This window comes from Hypanus sabinus, chromosome 26, assembly GCF_030144855.1.
Source record: "Hypanus sabinus isolate sHypSab1 chromosome 26, sHypSab1.hap1, whole genome shotgun sequence".
NCBI lineage: Eukaryota > Metazoa > Chordata > Chondrichthyes > Myliobatiformes > Dasyatidae > Hypanus > Hypanus sabinus.
Window position 1 is genome coordinate 31,903,808 of NC_082731.1, and position 14,572 is coordinate 31,918,379.

At 55.5% G+C, this 14,572-nt stretch overlaps 1 protein-coding gene across 3 annotated transcripts in view; it reads right to left on the reverse strand.

Moving 5' to 3' along the window:
* Positions 1–14,572, reverse strand: part of LOC132381411 (N6-adenosine-methyltransferase subunit METTL3-like) — a 39,386-nt gene that overhangs the window by 3,171 nt on the left and 21,643 nt on the right. For 2 of the 3 annotated variants that reach the window (XM_059950805.1, XM_059950804.1), the window contains one exon: positions 6,639–6,922. In XM_059950805.1, coding sequence (XP_059806788.1) covers positions 6,811–6,922 — 112 coding nt within the window. In that variant the 3' untranslated portion in view covers positions 6,639–6,810. Of the gene's footprint in view, positions 1–6,638; positions 6,923–14,572 lie in introns of those variants that run through there. The other variant, XR_009508024.1, reaches the window with a different exon arrangement.

Consider the following 14,572-nt stretch of genomic DNA (forward strand, 5'->3'; position numbering starts at 1 on the left):
ACATGTGGGGCCAAAGCCTTTTGCACAGTGCGGCATTTGTCAATGTGGAGCAGAGAGTGAATTTGTAAATCCGGCAGTAGCCAAGGATGAAGGGTATGGCGAGGGTAGAGGGGTGTTGGACACATGGCAGAGGAGTCCCAGATGCAGTCCCAGATTACTGATCATTACAGAGTGTCTCTCTGGTGCTTCCCACTCCCTCCCTTTTTCCCCAACCATGATTCCCCTCTCCCTGCCCCCTTCCCACTCTCAGTCCACAACAGAGACCCAGATCAGAATCAGGTTTATCATCACCAACATGTCATTTTTTTTTGGCAGCATGACAGTGTAAGACATTTTACTTAGTTTTACACTTTCATAGGGTGAGCTGGAGACAGCAGTATCAAGCAAGAGGTGGTGAGGATTATCGGTGATAGAACAGGCTCCCCTAGCTTTGTCTGGAGTACTGTTCTTTGGGTTTAAAGCTAGCGCTTGTACAAAGTCTAAGGCACTCTAGCTATATATACGTGCCTAAGGTTTGCGCAGTACTGTAGATGATGGAATTGATGGCTCTGTGCCAGGTTTGTGCACGATACAAAGACGGGCTGACAGGAAGGAAGTGTAAAGGAAGCAGAGAGGCTGCAGGAGGTCTTCAGCAGATTAAGAGAATCGGCAAAGAGTGTCAGGGAGTGTATGGTCATGCACTTTGATATTAGGAACAAAACTGCAGACTACTTTCTAAATGGGGAGAAAATTCAAAAGTCGAAAGTGCAGAGAGACTGGGGAGTCCTTGCGCAGGATTCCCCAACTTACAGATACAGTCTGTGTGAGCAAGGCAAATGCCATGTTAGCATCCATTTCAAGAGGACTAAAAGGATGTGATGCTGAGACTTTATAAGGCACTGGTGAGGCCCTTTGGTGTACTGTGAGCAGTTTTGGGTCCCTTATCTAAGAAAGGATGTGTTGACATTGGAGAAGATTCAAAGGAGGTTCACAAGAATGACTGGGAATGAAAGGGTTAACATATGAGGAACATTTCATGGCTCTGGGCCTGCTGGAGTTTAGAAGAATGGGGGGGGGGGGCAGGATTTCATTAAAACTTATCAAATATTGAGAGGCCGAGAAGGAGTGGATGTGGAGAAGATGTTTCCTGTAGTAGAGGAGTCTAGGACAAGAGGGCACAGCCTCAAAATGGGGGGGGGGGGGGCATCCATTTAGAACGGAGATGTGGAGGGATTTATTTAGCAGTGGTGGTGAATCACTGAATTTGTTGCCACAGGCGGCTGTGGAGGCTGAGTCATTGGGTGTTCTTAAGGTGGAGGTCGATAGGTTCTTGATTAGTGAGAGCGTGAAAGGTTATTGGGATGAAGGCAGGAGAATGGGGTTGAGGGGGCAAGGGATCAGCCACCATGAATTGGCAGAGCAGACTCAATGGGCCGAAATTCCTAATCCCACTGCTATCTCCCATGCTCTTTTCCGGTCACCCCTCCTGTGCTCCAATCAATGAAGTCCCAACCTGTCCAAGTTCTCTGCACAACTCAGTCCTCAAGTCCCAGCAAAGTGCTGATAAATCTGCTCGTGTAGTGGTTAGCATAAAGCTTTACAGTGCGAGTATGCATGGTCTAGGCTTCAATTCCCAGAGCTGTCCATAAGGAGTTTGCACGTCCTCCCCGTGACCGCGTGGCTTTCTTCCGGGTGCTCTGGTTTCCTCCCACTTTCCAAAGGCGTACCTTCAGGGTTAGTGAGTTGGCACGCTGGCATCACTTGCAGGCGGCCCCCAGCACGATCCTCGCTGACTTGATTTGTTGCTTTTCACCGGACGTTTCTATGTGTGTGGGGCGAACAAAACTCACCTTTTCAACCTTTACTGCTTAATACCATCTTGCCTATAACAGGGTGACCAGAACGGACTGAACACGACACTCCCGACTCCTGCACTGATGAAGGCCAGTGTGCCACTCTGTCTACCTGTGACCACTTTCAGGGAGCAGTGCACCTGTACACCTGGGTCCCTCCATTCGACAACACTCCCCTGTTGTTCACGCTGAAAGATCGGCCCTGGATCGCTCTTTATTAAACTCCCGGTAACTGTGTTGCTCTGGGGATATCTGCAGTGACCTCCACAGCAGAGGCTGATGGAAAAACCGATTTATTGCTTTTGTCAGTTCTTGGTTTAGTTAACTGCTCGGGTTGGACATCATAGAATCATGGAAAAGTACAGCACAGAAGCAGGCCCTTTGGCCCATCTAGTCCTTGCTGAACCATCAGACCCATTCTGCACAGGTCCCACACCTGCAACAGCACCTTCTTCCTAATCATGCCCACAGAAAGCCTCATGGTTGGTTTGAAGACTACACAGGAGTTCGTCTCAAAATCAGCATGCCCCCTTCTGGAATTTCTAGTAATGCCCCTCCTTTCACCATTCCCCATCCCCTTTTTCCTTCTGTCACCTTATCTCACTGCCTACCCATCATCTCCCTCTGGTGCTCCTCCCTTTTATTCTTTCTGTCCTCTCCTATCAGATTCCCCTTTCTCCAGACCAGTATCCCTTTCACCAACTAACTTTCCAGCTCTTTACTCCATCCCTCCCCCTCTCCTCACCCCACCTTCTAACTCTGACTCCTCTTTTTCCTCCAGACCCGCCAATGAGTCTCAGCCTGAAACGTCGACTGTACTAGCTTCCATAGATGCTGCTTGGCCTGCTGAGTTCGCCCAGCATTTTGTGAGTGTTGCTTCCCCCTTCTCGTGAGCTCCCCAGTCCTACTTCCCACCACTGTGGCCTCTGACACTCTGCACACCTGACTCCATAACCCAACACTGTCCTCGACCTCCCGTGTTACCCACACACTCTGCCATAGCCTGAGGGAACCGCTATCTCTAACTGGGGCAAACTCCTGCTCGGTGTCACGGTCCAGCCGTCCACTCACACCTTTCCACCGGTCACAGAGAGCACGGATTCAGGCCCTTTGGCCCCTCTAGTCCATGCTGACCACAGCCCCGCCTGGCTAGTCTCAACGCTCTGCATTCAGCTCAACATCCCCGAAGCCCCATCTCTCCATGTCCCTGCCCAAGTGCTTCAAATGACACTGCTGTCCCTGTCTGAATTCCTCCTCTGGCAGCGCTTTCCATAAACTCTAATGGAAAAGTCATCCCTCTCACCCTAAATCTGTGCCTTCGAGATTTGGACTACCCTACCCTGGGGAAAAGACCGTTACCATCCACCTTATCTTTGCCTCACATAATGCTAAACATTTCTTTAAGGATGCCACGCTCCAAGGAATAAAGACCTTGCCTGGCCAATCTCTCCCACTCACTCAGGCCCTCAAGCCCTGGCAACATCCTCAGAAATCTCCCCTGCAGACACTCCAACAATCTGTGGTCCCCATTCTCCAGGTCTCCTGTTCCCTTTCATCGCCCCCATGGACCCCTGCTGTACTCCGAGGGGGTCCCTGGACCCAGCAGATGGATTCTCCACCCCCCCAGAAGGCTCTCTGTGCCAAAGTTAATTTAATTTCTCAGTCAGTGGTAAGTCACTCTCCTGTCTGAGATGCGCTCCCAGAAACAGATGTCATTAGGGACTGAGCCTTGTACATCTATCAGCAAACATCCCCACTGCTAGTGGCAGGTGGGCTAACTACTGAGCAGATGCACAGGAAGTGGCCCTGCAGAACCCTGCAGCCTCGCCCACAGCCGGGGGCCGGTTCATCTTCAACAAAAACAACAGCCTTTCTCAATGCGACATCTGCTCTCTGTATCCCCTGGGACAGCCCCACACTCGTGCACCATTAGAATGTTGTTCCTGGACTACAGTTCAGCGTTCAACACCGTAATTCACTGCAGACTTGACAGGAAGCTCAGAGACCTCAGCCTGCACCCCGTCTTGGGCAGCTGGATCCTAGACTTCCTACTGGATCATCGACACGTGGTAAGGACCTCTGACCCTCAACACAGGAGCCCCCCAGGTTTGTGTCCTGAGTCCCCTCTCTATTCCCTTTACACCCACGACTGTGCTGCCACACACAGCTCCAAACTGCTGATCGGATTCGCAGGTGACATAACTTTGATCAGCCTATTTCTGGCAGTGATGAGACAGCCTACAGAGAGGTTGACACCCTGACACAGTGATACCAGGATAACAACCTCTCCCTCAATGTCCAAACAAACAAAAGAGTTGTTCGTGGATTACAGAAGGAACAGAGACAGGCTCGGCCTGATCAACATTGATGGGTCTGCAGTTGAGAGGGTGAGTAGTTTCAAGTTCCTCGGTATACACATCACCGATGATCTCATCTGGCCTGTACACGCCGACTGTGTGGCAAAAAAAAGCAAAACAATGTCTCTTCCACCTCAGGCAACTGAAGAAGCTCGGTGTGGGCCCCAAATCCTCAAGGCCTTCTACAGGGGCACAACTGAGAGCATCTTCACTGGCTATATCACTGGGAACTGCCCCAACCTTGATCGCTGGTCACTTCAGAGAGTGGTACGGACAGCCCAGGGCATCTGTGGATGTGAACTTCCCTCCACTGAGGACATTTACAGCAGCAGGTGCAGAAAGATGGCCTGGAAGATGATTGGGACCCCAGTCACCCCCTCAACCATAAACTGTTTCAGCTGCTTCTGTCTGGCAAACGGTACCGCAGCATTAAAGCCAGGACCAACAGGCTCCGGGACAGCTTCTTTCTACAAGTCATTAGAGTTATAAATTCACATGTCTGTACATTGCAACGGAGTCATAACACAAAGATTCTTACTCTTTCACGTTGTGGGATGGATGTACAAAATTCCAATTCACGGATCCCACCTCTGTATGCCTGGGACAGCTCCAAACTTGTGCACTACGAACAGTTCCCATTTCTGTATCCCAGGGTCAGGCCCATACCCAGAGCAGTGCACGGCTCCCATCTCCATATTCCCTGGGTCAGACCCACTCTTGTGTACTGTGTGCGGTTCATATCTCAGTTATCTCTGAGTCAGAGCCACACCAGGAGCACTGTGCACGGTTCCCGTCTCCGTATCGCAGGGCAGGATCCACACGGGGAGTACCGTACACTGTCCCTACCTCCGTATCTGCCGTGTCAGAGCCACCCTACTGTACCGTGCACGATTCCCGCGTCCCTGTCACTGGGTATTGAAGAGGGAGCGCGGCACTGTAGGAGAGAATGCTGAGGAGGGAACTCCACATCGCGGGAGGGACGGTGAGGAGGGAACTCCACACTGTGGTAGAGACGGTGAGGAGGGAACTCCACACCGCGGGAGGGACGGTGAGGAGGGAACTCCACACTGCGGTAGGGATGGTGAGGAGGGAACTCCACACTGCGGTAGGGACGGTGAGGAGGGAACTCCACACCGCGGGAGGGACGGTGAGGAGGGAACTCCACACTGTGGGAGGGAGGGTGAGGAGAGAACTCCACACTGTGGTAGGGACAGTGAGGAGGGAACTCCACACCGCGGGAGGGATGGTGAGGAGGGAACTCCACACTGTGGTAGGGACGGTGAGGAGGGAACTCCACACCGCGGGAGGGACGGTGAGGAGGGAACTCCACACTGCGGTAGGGATGGTGAGGAGGGAACTCCACACCGCAGGAGGGACGGTGAGGAGGGAACTCCACACTGCGGTAGAGACGGTGAGGAGGGAACTCCAAACCGCGGTAAGGACGGTGAGGAGGGTACTCCACACTGCAGTAGGGACAGTGAGGAGGGAACTCCACACCGCGGGAGGGATGGTGAGGAGGGAACTCCACACTGTGGTAGGGACGGTGAGGAGGGAACTCCACACCGCGGGAGGGACGGTGAGGAGGGAACTCCACACTGCGGTAGGGATGGTGAGGAGGGAACTCCACACCGCAGGAGGGACGGTGAGGAGGGAACTCCACACTGCGGTAGAGACGGTGAGGAGGGAACTCCAAACCGCGGTAAGGACGGTGAGGAGGGAACTCCACACCGCGGTAGGGACGGTGAGGAGGGAACTCCACACTGCGGTAGAGACGGTGAGGAGGGAACTCACACTGCGGTAGGGACGGTGAGGAGGGAACTCCACACTGCGGTAGGGACGGTGAGGAGGGAACTCCACACCGCGGTAGGGACGGTGAGGAGGGAACTCCACACTGCGGTAGAGACGGTGAGGAGGGAACTCACCGCGGTAGAGACGGTGAGGGGGAACTCCACATCGCGGTAGAGACGGTGAGGAGGGAACTCCACACCGTGGTAAGGACGGTGAGGAGGGAACTCCACACTGCAGTAGGGACGGTGAGGAGGGAACTCCACACCGCGGTAGGGACGGTGAGGAGGGAACTCCACACCGCGGGAGGGACGGTGAGGAGGGAACTCCACACTGTGGGAGGGAGGGTGAGGAGAGAACTCCACACTGTGGTAGGGACAGTGAGGAGGGAACTCCACACCGCGGGAGGGATGGTGAGGAGGGAACTCCACACTGTGGTAGGGACGGTGAGGAGGGAACTCCACACCGCGGGAGGGACGGTGAGGAGGGAACTCCACACTGCGGTAGGGATGGTGAGGAGGGAACTCCACACCGCAGGAGGGACGGTGAGGAGGGAACTCCACACTGCGGTAGAGACGGTGAGGAGGGAACTCCACACCGTGGGAGGAACAGTGAGGAGGGTGCGCTGTGCCGTAGGAGGTAGCCATGCAGGAAGATGCGGCCATTGAGAGTTTGCCCACTGAAGTAAAGTTTATTGCTCGACACTGTGAGCATCGAGGCGAGGACAGAGATGGCAGCAGTGGGATTACCTGCCACAGCAGACAATTCACCCTTGCCCTGGTGTCAGCAGTGCTTCTGCACGGTGTCCTCTCCAAACACCTCCCACGGGAAACAGCTCACACCATCTTACACTTGGTGATAACTCCGTCAGGGTAACGCTTCTTAAAGCGAGCAACAACGTCGGGGTCGAGGAGGTGGATCCCATCCAGTTGGTTCCCAAGTGTGATCCTAGAGTGGCGGGAAGGAGGAACAACACAATGAAACCCCGTCCACACCGTCCCATCACACAGTCCCGGGGTCAGACACAGAGTGAACCTCCCTCCACACCGTCCCATCACACACTCCCGGGGTCAGACATAGATTGAAGCTCCCTCCACACTGTCCCATCACACACTCCCGGGTCAGACACAGAGTGAACCTCCCTCCACACCGACCCATCACACACTCCCGGTGTCAGACACAGAGTGAACCTCCCTCCACACCGTCCCATCACACTCTCCCAGGGTCAGACACAGTGTGAATCTCCCTCCACACCGTCCCATCACCCACTCCCGGGGACAGACACAGAGTGAAACTCCCTCCACACCGTCCCATCACCCACTCCCGGGGTCAGACACAGAGTGAATCTCCCTCCATACCGTCCCATCACACAGTCCCGGGGTCAGACACAGAGTGAAACTCCCTCCACACTGTCCCATCACACACTCCCAGGGTCAGACACAGAGTGAATCTCCCTCCACACTCTCCCAGGGTCAGACACAGAGTGAAACTCCCTCCACACCGTCCCATCACACACTCCCGGGGTCAGACACAGAGTGGAGCTATTCTGATTGCGCTGGGAGAAATCGGGGAAAAACTACTTTATGAAGGTCTTGAATTGCTTGGAAATTGGTTTCCAACGTCCCTTGAACTTCTAAGTGAGTGGCTGGTTTAGAGTGGAAGCTTCGTTTAGAGTTTTTCTGCCAGCTTGGACTGGGTTCGTTGACGGCTTCGAACTGCATAGCACCCAGCTGTGGCGGCTGGCAACTCGCCAGGAAGCAGGTTTGCTCCAAAAACCGGAGACAAATGACGTTGTTTGTCCCCACTGACATCGGGACAACCTCCTTCCATCTCTATCGTCGGGATTCTCGTTCGGTGTTGGAGCCGAAACATCGTTTGGGACGTCTCGACCTCTCACGGCCTGGAAGTTCGGCAGGACTAACGGAGCCTTTCCTGGCGTTGGAATTTCTGGCACGGAGCCAGCAAGGTACCGTCGAGTACAAACTTTTCCCGCCAGTTACTCAACTCACTCCAAGACTTTATAACCAGCACCACCGTATCATTCTCGGTTCGGACACACAAGTAACATGCCGGACCAGTCTGCGGGGAGTCGCAGGCCTTCGGGGAGTTATGCAAAGGCGGCTGCCTCTCCGGCCTCGGACAACGCCCTGTTTCGGGCGGTGAAAGTTGAACGCGGGGTGCAATGTATTTTGCGAACTGGAACAACGCTGGAAAAGTGCGCGGAGGCCATGGAGGACTTGTTGGGGAGAGATGGTGTTTTGGCCGCTGAGAAGGAGTTCGGGAAGGCGGTGTTTTACCTGAGGAATGATGAGTTGGTGCATCGGGCCCTCAGTAGAGGGATCACGGTGGAGAACATCTTTTTACAGATGGAGCTAGTGACAGCTTCCACACAACGCATCGTCCTCGGTCACGTACAGCCTTTCATCCCCAACGAGGACCTGCTTCCCGCATTGGCCCGCTTGGGGCAAGTACGGTCAGAGATAACTGCCATCAGGCACAAATTTAAGAGACGCACCCTCCGTACCGTAATCTCTTTCCGGCGACAGGTATTCATGAAACTGGAAAGGGAGGATGAAGTTGAGGGCCGGTTCACTGTCCGGCACGAGGGGGTAGATTATCAGGTGTATTGGAGCTCTGAGCGCCCACGGTGCCATGCGTGCGGGGAGGTGGGGCACTTTCGGAGGGACTGTCCTAGCACCCGAAAACCCAGGGAGTCCACTTCAGGAACTTGTGCCCCAGCTACCTCTGCCCCTGATCCCATCCCTGCTCCAACACCTGTGCCGACCCCTGCTCCTGCCCCTGACCCTGTCTCTAACCCTGCCCCTATTCCTATGTCTGCTCCTACCCCTGTGGTTCAGGCGGGTGATCCTGGGGCTACGTGTGGGGAGGTTCAGGCGAGGGACGGGGTGGAGTCCGGGCGGGGCAAGAAAGCGAGGAAGAAGTCAAAACATGTGAAGAAGTCGGCCCCCGAGACCGCAGAGCTCACGCCCATTTGCCCTGAGGTGGAGAGGGAGGCTCGGGGAAGCGTACGGTTGGACGGGGCGATAGGAGCGGAGAGTACCGCGCTGTCGGTGAATTCCGTACCTGTGTGCTCCTCCGGCTTGAAGAGGAGATGGGATTGTTCCCCCAAGAGGGCAGAGAATGCAGATGAGGGGGAGTCCCAGAAAGGGGTGGGGATCCGGGTGGGAGTTGTGTCTAACCCTGAATCCCCAGATGTAGACACCAGTCCTGGGGTGGGTGGTGTGGTTGTGCATGAAGCTAGTGCTGGGCCTGTTTGCACGCCTAAAACAGACCTGGAGCCCTCCACCCAGGACTTAGCAGTCAGCGCCTCCCTGGAGGCAAATGTATTAAGTAGTACAGGTGGAGAGGAGACCAGGCTCTCTCACAGTCAGCATCAGGCTGCCAGTGAATCCATTGGGCCAGAGCTGCTGGGGTCCCCTTCATGCCTGTCTCCTGGGGAGGGTGATGTAACCTGCATGCTGACCCCATCAACTAATGGCCTGCAGGGAGTCCCTTGGGATTTTCCCTCCATCGGCGCAACTGTGGGTAAGACTGCTGCGACGGTGGAGCGGGAAGATATGGGGGAGGTACCCACTGTGCAGTGTAGGTTACAGGGGCAGCCACCTTATACACCACCTGAGGAGGACGGTGGGGGATCTGTCTGCAGTGAGGGGTTGGAGGGGGATTCATTTGACAGCGAGACAATGGACATCCTCACCCCTCCAGAGAAGTCCCTGTGGAGGAGATCAGAGAGTTTATTCACTCCTCCGTTGGTGCAAAGCATCGGCCTAAACTAGCCTCGCTTCGCTGGCCTAGCATGCCGAGGCTGGTGAAGTCCCTGAGGGTCATCCTCAGACGGAAGGGGAAGGAGAAGAGGAATGCTGTGTCAGGGAATGACAGGCGGCAGCTGAAATCCTTCCTGGATGACCTGGTGCGGGACATCAGGATGAAAAGCAGCCTCGCTCCTTCGGGAGGTGGTGGGTCACAGGGTAGCGATGGTAGCAGTCGGGCCCGGAAAGCAAAGGATATTCTCGGTTTTCTTCGGGAGAGTGCGGCTGAGGGCGCCATCGCTCTCAGTGGGAAGGGTACTGGTGCTGAGGCCTAGTGTGCTCCCGACATGAAGCTCACCATAGCTAGTCTCAATGTAAACGGTAGCAGGGGCTCTCTCCGCAGGTATAACAATCTCTCAGTCCTCAGGGACGGGAGATACGCGGTGAGTTTCCTGCAGGAAACCCATACCACCCCGGGGGACGAGTCCGCTTGGCTCCTGGAGTGGCAGGGCGGGGTCTACATGAGTCACCTTAGCTCCAACTCTAGCGGGGTGGCGATCCTGTTGGCCCCAACCTTCCGGCCAGAAATCGTAGGAGTCCAAGATGCTGTGCCTGGCCGTCTGCTCCACCTGGCTGTGCGCCTGGATGGTGTACCGTTACATTTTATCAACGTGTACGCTCCGAGGCGCGGGGTGATGCAGACGCGCCTATTCTGTCAGCTGTCCACCTTGCTGAGTTCCATCGACCTGGGGGACTGCGTCGTCCTCGGGGGAGACTTCAACTGTACCCTCGAGGTGGAGGACCGCTTGGGCCTCCAACGCGACCCGGCATCAGCGAAAAAGTTAAAGGAGCTAGTCGGCTCCTTTGACTTGGTGGACAGCTGGCGGAATCTTCACCCTGACTCTAGCGCCTTCTCCAGAAGATCGAGAGAGGGGGGTTCCCGGATAGACTGCCTGTATATCTCTCGGGCTTATGTCTCCCGCGTGTCGGCTTCCTCCATGCGGCCGGTGTCGTGCTCGGATCATCACCTTGTGTGGATGGAATTTAATCCTCTGTACTTTGGCACTTTAACAACCGGCTGCTGGAGGACAGCCGATTCCGGGATTCATTCCGAGCGTTCTGGGCCACCTGGAGAGGGAGACGGAGTGTGTTTGGCTCCCTACGGCTGTGGTGGGATGTGGGCAAGGCCCACATCCGGTTTTTATGTCGGGAGTACACTAGGGGGTCGACGAAGAGGCGGGGCTCTGAGATTGAGCGGCTTGAGAGAGTGTTGCTTGACCTAGAGTCCCGTCTTGGTTTGACCGGTGGAGACCATCAAACGTGGCAGGAATACCAGGAGAAGAAGGACGCACTCAGGAATCTGCAGCTTCAGCAGTCCCGAGGTGCATAGGTGAGGATTTGGACCGCGGCTCATCCTTCTTGTACTCGTTGGAGAAGTGGCGGGGAGTTCAAAAGCAGCTGGTGGAGCTACTGGCTGCTGATGGTTCCTCCATCATTGATTTTGACGAAATTATCAAGGAAGTCCGCACTTTCTATCGGTCCTTATTCTCACCAGATCCGTCAAATGCGGGGGCGTGCAGTGAGGTCTGGGAAGATTTGCCAAAGGTCAGCCCGGATGACGCAGCGCGTCTGGACGCTCCACTGACTGGGGAGGAGCTGTCTACTGCCCTTCGGCAACTCTGAAGGGGTAAATCCCCTGGTTTAGATGGTCTGAGTGTAGAGTTTTATCAGGCTTTTTGGGATGTCCTGGGGGTCGATTACAGCCTTGTTCTAGGGGAGAGCCTAGCTACTGGGGAAATGCCCCTCTCATGGCGGAGAGCTGTCGTGGTCCTGCTGCCCAAGAAGGGAGACCTTCGCCTGCTAAAGAACTGGCACCCGGTCTCCCTCTTGTGCGCGGACTACAAGGTCTTCGCCTGGGCAATGGCCAACCGTCTTGGTTCAGGACTGAGACAGGTGATTCATCATGACCAATCTTACACAGTCCTGGGCCGCTCCATCCAGGCCAATGTCCACCTAGTACGGGACCTGATCCACCTGCACCAGGAGACTGGGTCCCCGGCAGCGTTTCTTTCTCTTGACCAGGAGAAGGCGTTTGACCGGGTAGACCACAGTTTCCTGGTGGGCACTCTGCAGGCCTTTGGGCTCGGACCTCACTTTGTGGCCCGAGTTCGACTCCTATACTCTGCCGCAGAGTGCCTTGTTAAGGTCAATGGATTGCTGGGAGCGCCCATTCCCTTCAGGAGAGGAGTACGTCAGGGATGCCCCATGTACGCGATCTGTGTCGAGCCACTCCTGAGCCTCCTACGGCGAAGGCTGACAGGTCTGGTTCTGTGTGAACTGGCCATGGAGGTGGTCTTCTCGGCCTATGCCGATGATGTACTCCTCATGATGACAGATCCCAATGACCTGCAGAGGATGCGCGAGTGCCAAGACATTTTCTCGGCAGCATCCTCCGCCAGGATCAACTGGGCGAAATGTTCCGGACTCTTAGTGGGTCAGTGGCAGGTGGACTCCCTGCCGGAGGAGATGAGAGCTTTTGAGTGGAGTACTCGGCGTCTCCTCTATCTGGGAGTCTACCCGAGTCCTTCTGGGGAGACCTGGCTGGCAAACTGGCAGGACCTGGAGATGAAAGTCATGGCCCGGCTGGGGTGCTGGTCAGGCCTTCTCAGGGTGCTTTCCTATCGAGGCAGGGTGGTGGTCATAAACCAGCTGGTGGCCTCCATGTTGTGGTATCGGATGGTCACCTTGGCCCCTCCTGCCCCGTTTGTTGCAAGACTGAAGAGGAAATTAGTGGACTTCTTCTGGGGCAACAGGAAACACTGGGTCTCTGCAGCGGTCTTGAGTCTCCCAGTGGGATTCGGCGGACAGTCGCTGGTGTGCGTCCGAACGCAGCTGGCGGCTCTCCGCCTCAGGACTCTGCAGAGATTCCTGTACGCCGAGCACCCTCCCAGGTGGCACGTGTTGGCGACTTTCTTCCTCCGGAGGGGCTGCTGTCTTCATGAAGACATGCGGCTACCACCGGCGGGTGTCAGCCGTACTGCTTTGCGGAGTCTGCCCGGCTTCTATCAGGACCTACTGAGAGTCTGGAACATGGTCGCCTCAGGCCGGGAATCCCCTCCTCAGGCGGAGGGCGGGGTCCTGGCCGGCCATTGCCCTACCTCAGTGGCTGTCGGTGCGGCTCGGCTCAGTTGTGTGGACCGACTCAGGCCAAGCTGCTGGTCGGGCCCAGACCCCGCAATCTTCTCCGGGAGCCGTGTCCGCACAACTTGAGCCGTCTCTCATCGATACCCACAGTCCCATTCAGGGATGCAAGTAGGAGGTATCTGTATGGGCTGCTACTCCACATCCTCCACTTCCTTGCCCTTGTACACCGTCCCGACACGCCATGGCGGTCAGTCCTTCCACCCAGAGGTGAGGAGGGTCCCCACTGGAAGTCCCTTTACGCCGGGGTTCTTCCCATGCACCTGGGGGATCTTGGCTGGAGGGTACTGCATAGGGCAGTGCCCTGCAATAAGTTTTTCAGTTTGTACATGGACTTCCCACCCACATGCCACTTCTGCGGGCTGGAGGAGACCGTGTACCACATGTACATGGAGTGTGTGAGGCTGCAGCCTCTTTTTGCATATCTGCGTGGGCTGCTTCTCGCCTTCTGGCTGCATTTTAGTCCCACCCTGTTTATATATGGTCATCCAGTAAGGAAGGGGGCATGGAGGGATGAGGATGTCCTAGTCAACTTGCTCCTGGGGCTGGCGAAATCCACCATCCGTGGGTCTTGGAAATGGGTGGCGGGAGGATCTCCCCGGGCAGACTGCCTGGCAATGTTTAGGGGGTATGTTCGTGCCTGGGTAACTATTGAAAAGGAACACGCGCAGTCCACAGCGGCCTTGGAGGAGTTTCGAGACCGTTGGGCTCCGCGGGGTGTAAATGCCATTGTAGATAGGCATGGCAACATTCTGGTGTAATGTCTATTGTCTATTTGTAGTGCAGTAATTGTGTTTGCCACTGTTTTGTATATATTGTATAGCACCGAAATTTGTAATAAAGGATTTTGTAATTAAAAAAAAAGGGGTCAGACACAGAGTGAAACTCTCTCCACACCGTCCCATCACACACTCCTGGGGACAGACACAGAGTGAAACTCCCTCCACACCGTCCCATCACACACTCCCGGGGTCAGACACAGAGTGAATCTCCCTCCATACCGTCCCATCACACACTCCCGGGGTCAGACAGAGTGAAACTCCCTCCACACCGTCCCATCACACACTCCCGGGGTCAGACACAGATTGAAGCTCCCTCCACACCGTCCCATCACACACTCCCGGGGTCAGACACAGAGTGAATCTCCCTCCACACCGTCCCATCACACACTCCCGGGGTCAGACACAGAGTGAAACTCCCTCCACACCGTCCCATCACACACTCCCGGGGTCAGACACAGAGTGAAACTCCCACCACACCGTCCCATCACACACTCCCGGGGTCAGACACAGAGTGAATCTCCCTTCATACCGTCCCATCACACACTCCCAAGGTCAGACACAGAGTGAACCTCCCTCCACACCGTCCCATCACACACTCCTGGGGTCAGACACAGAGTGAACCTCCCTCCACACCGTCCCATCACACACTCCTGTGGTCAGACAGAGTGAATCTCCATCCACACCGTCCCATCACACACTCCTGTGGTCAGACACAGAGTGAAACTCCCTCCACACCGTCCCATCACACACTCCCGGGATCAGACACACAGTGAAAGTCCCTCCACACCGCCCCATCAACCACTCCCGTGGTCAAACACAGAGTGAATCTCCCTCCACACCGTCCC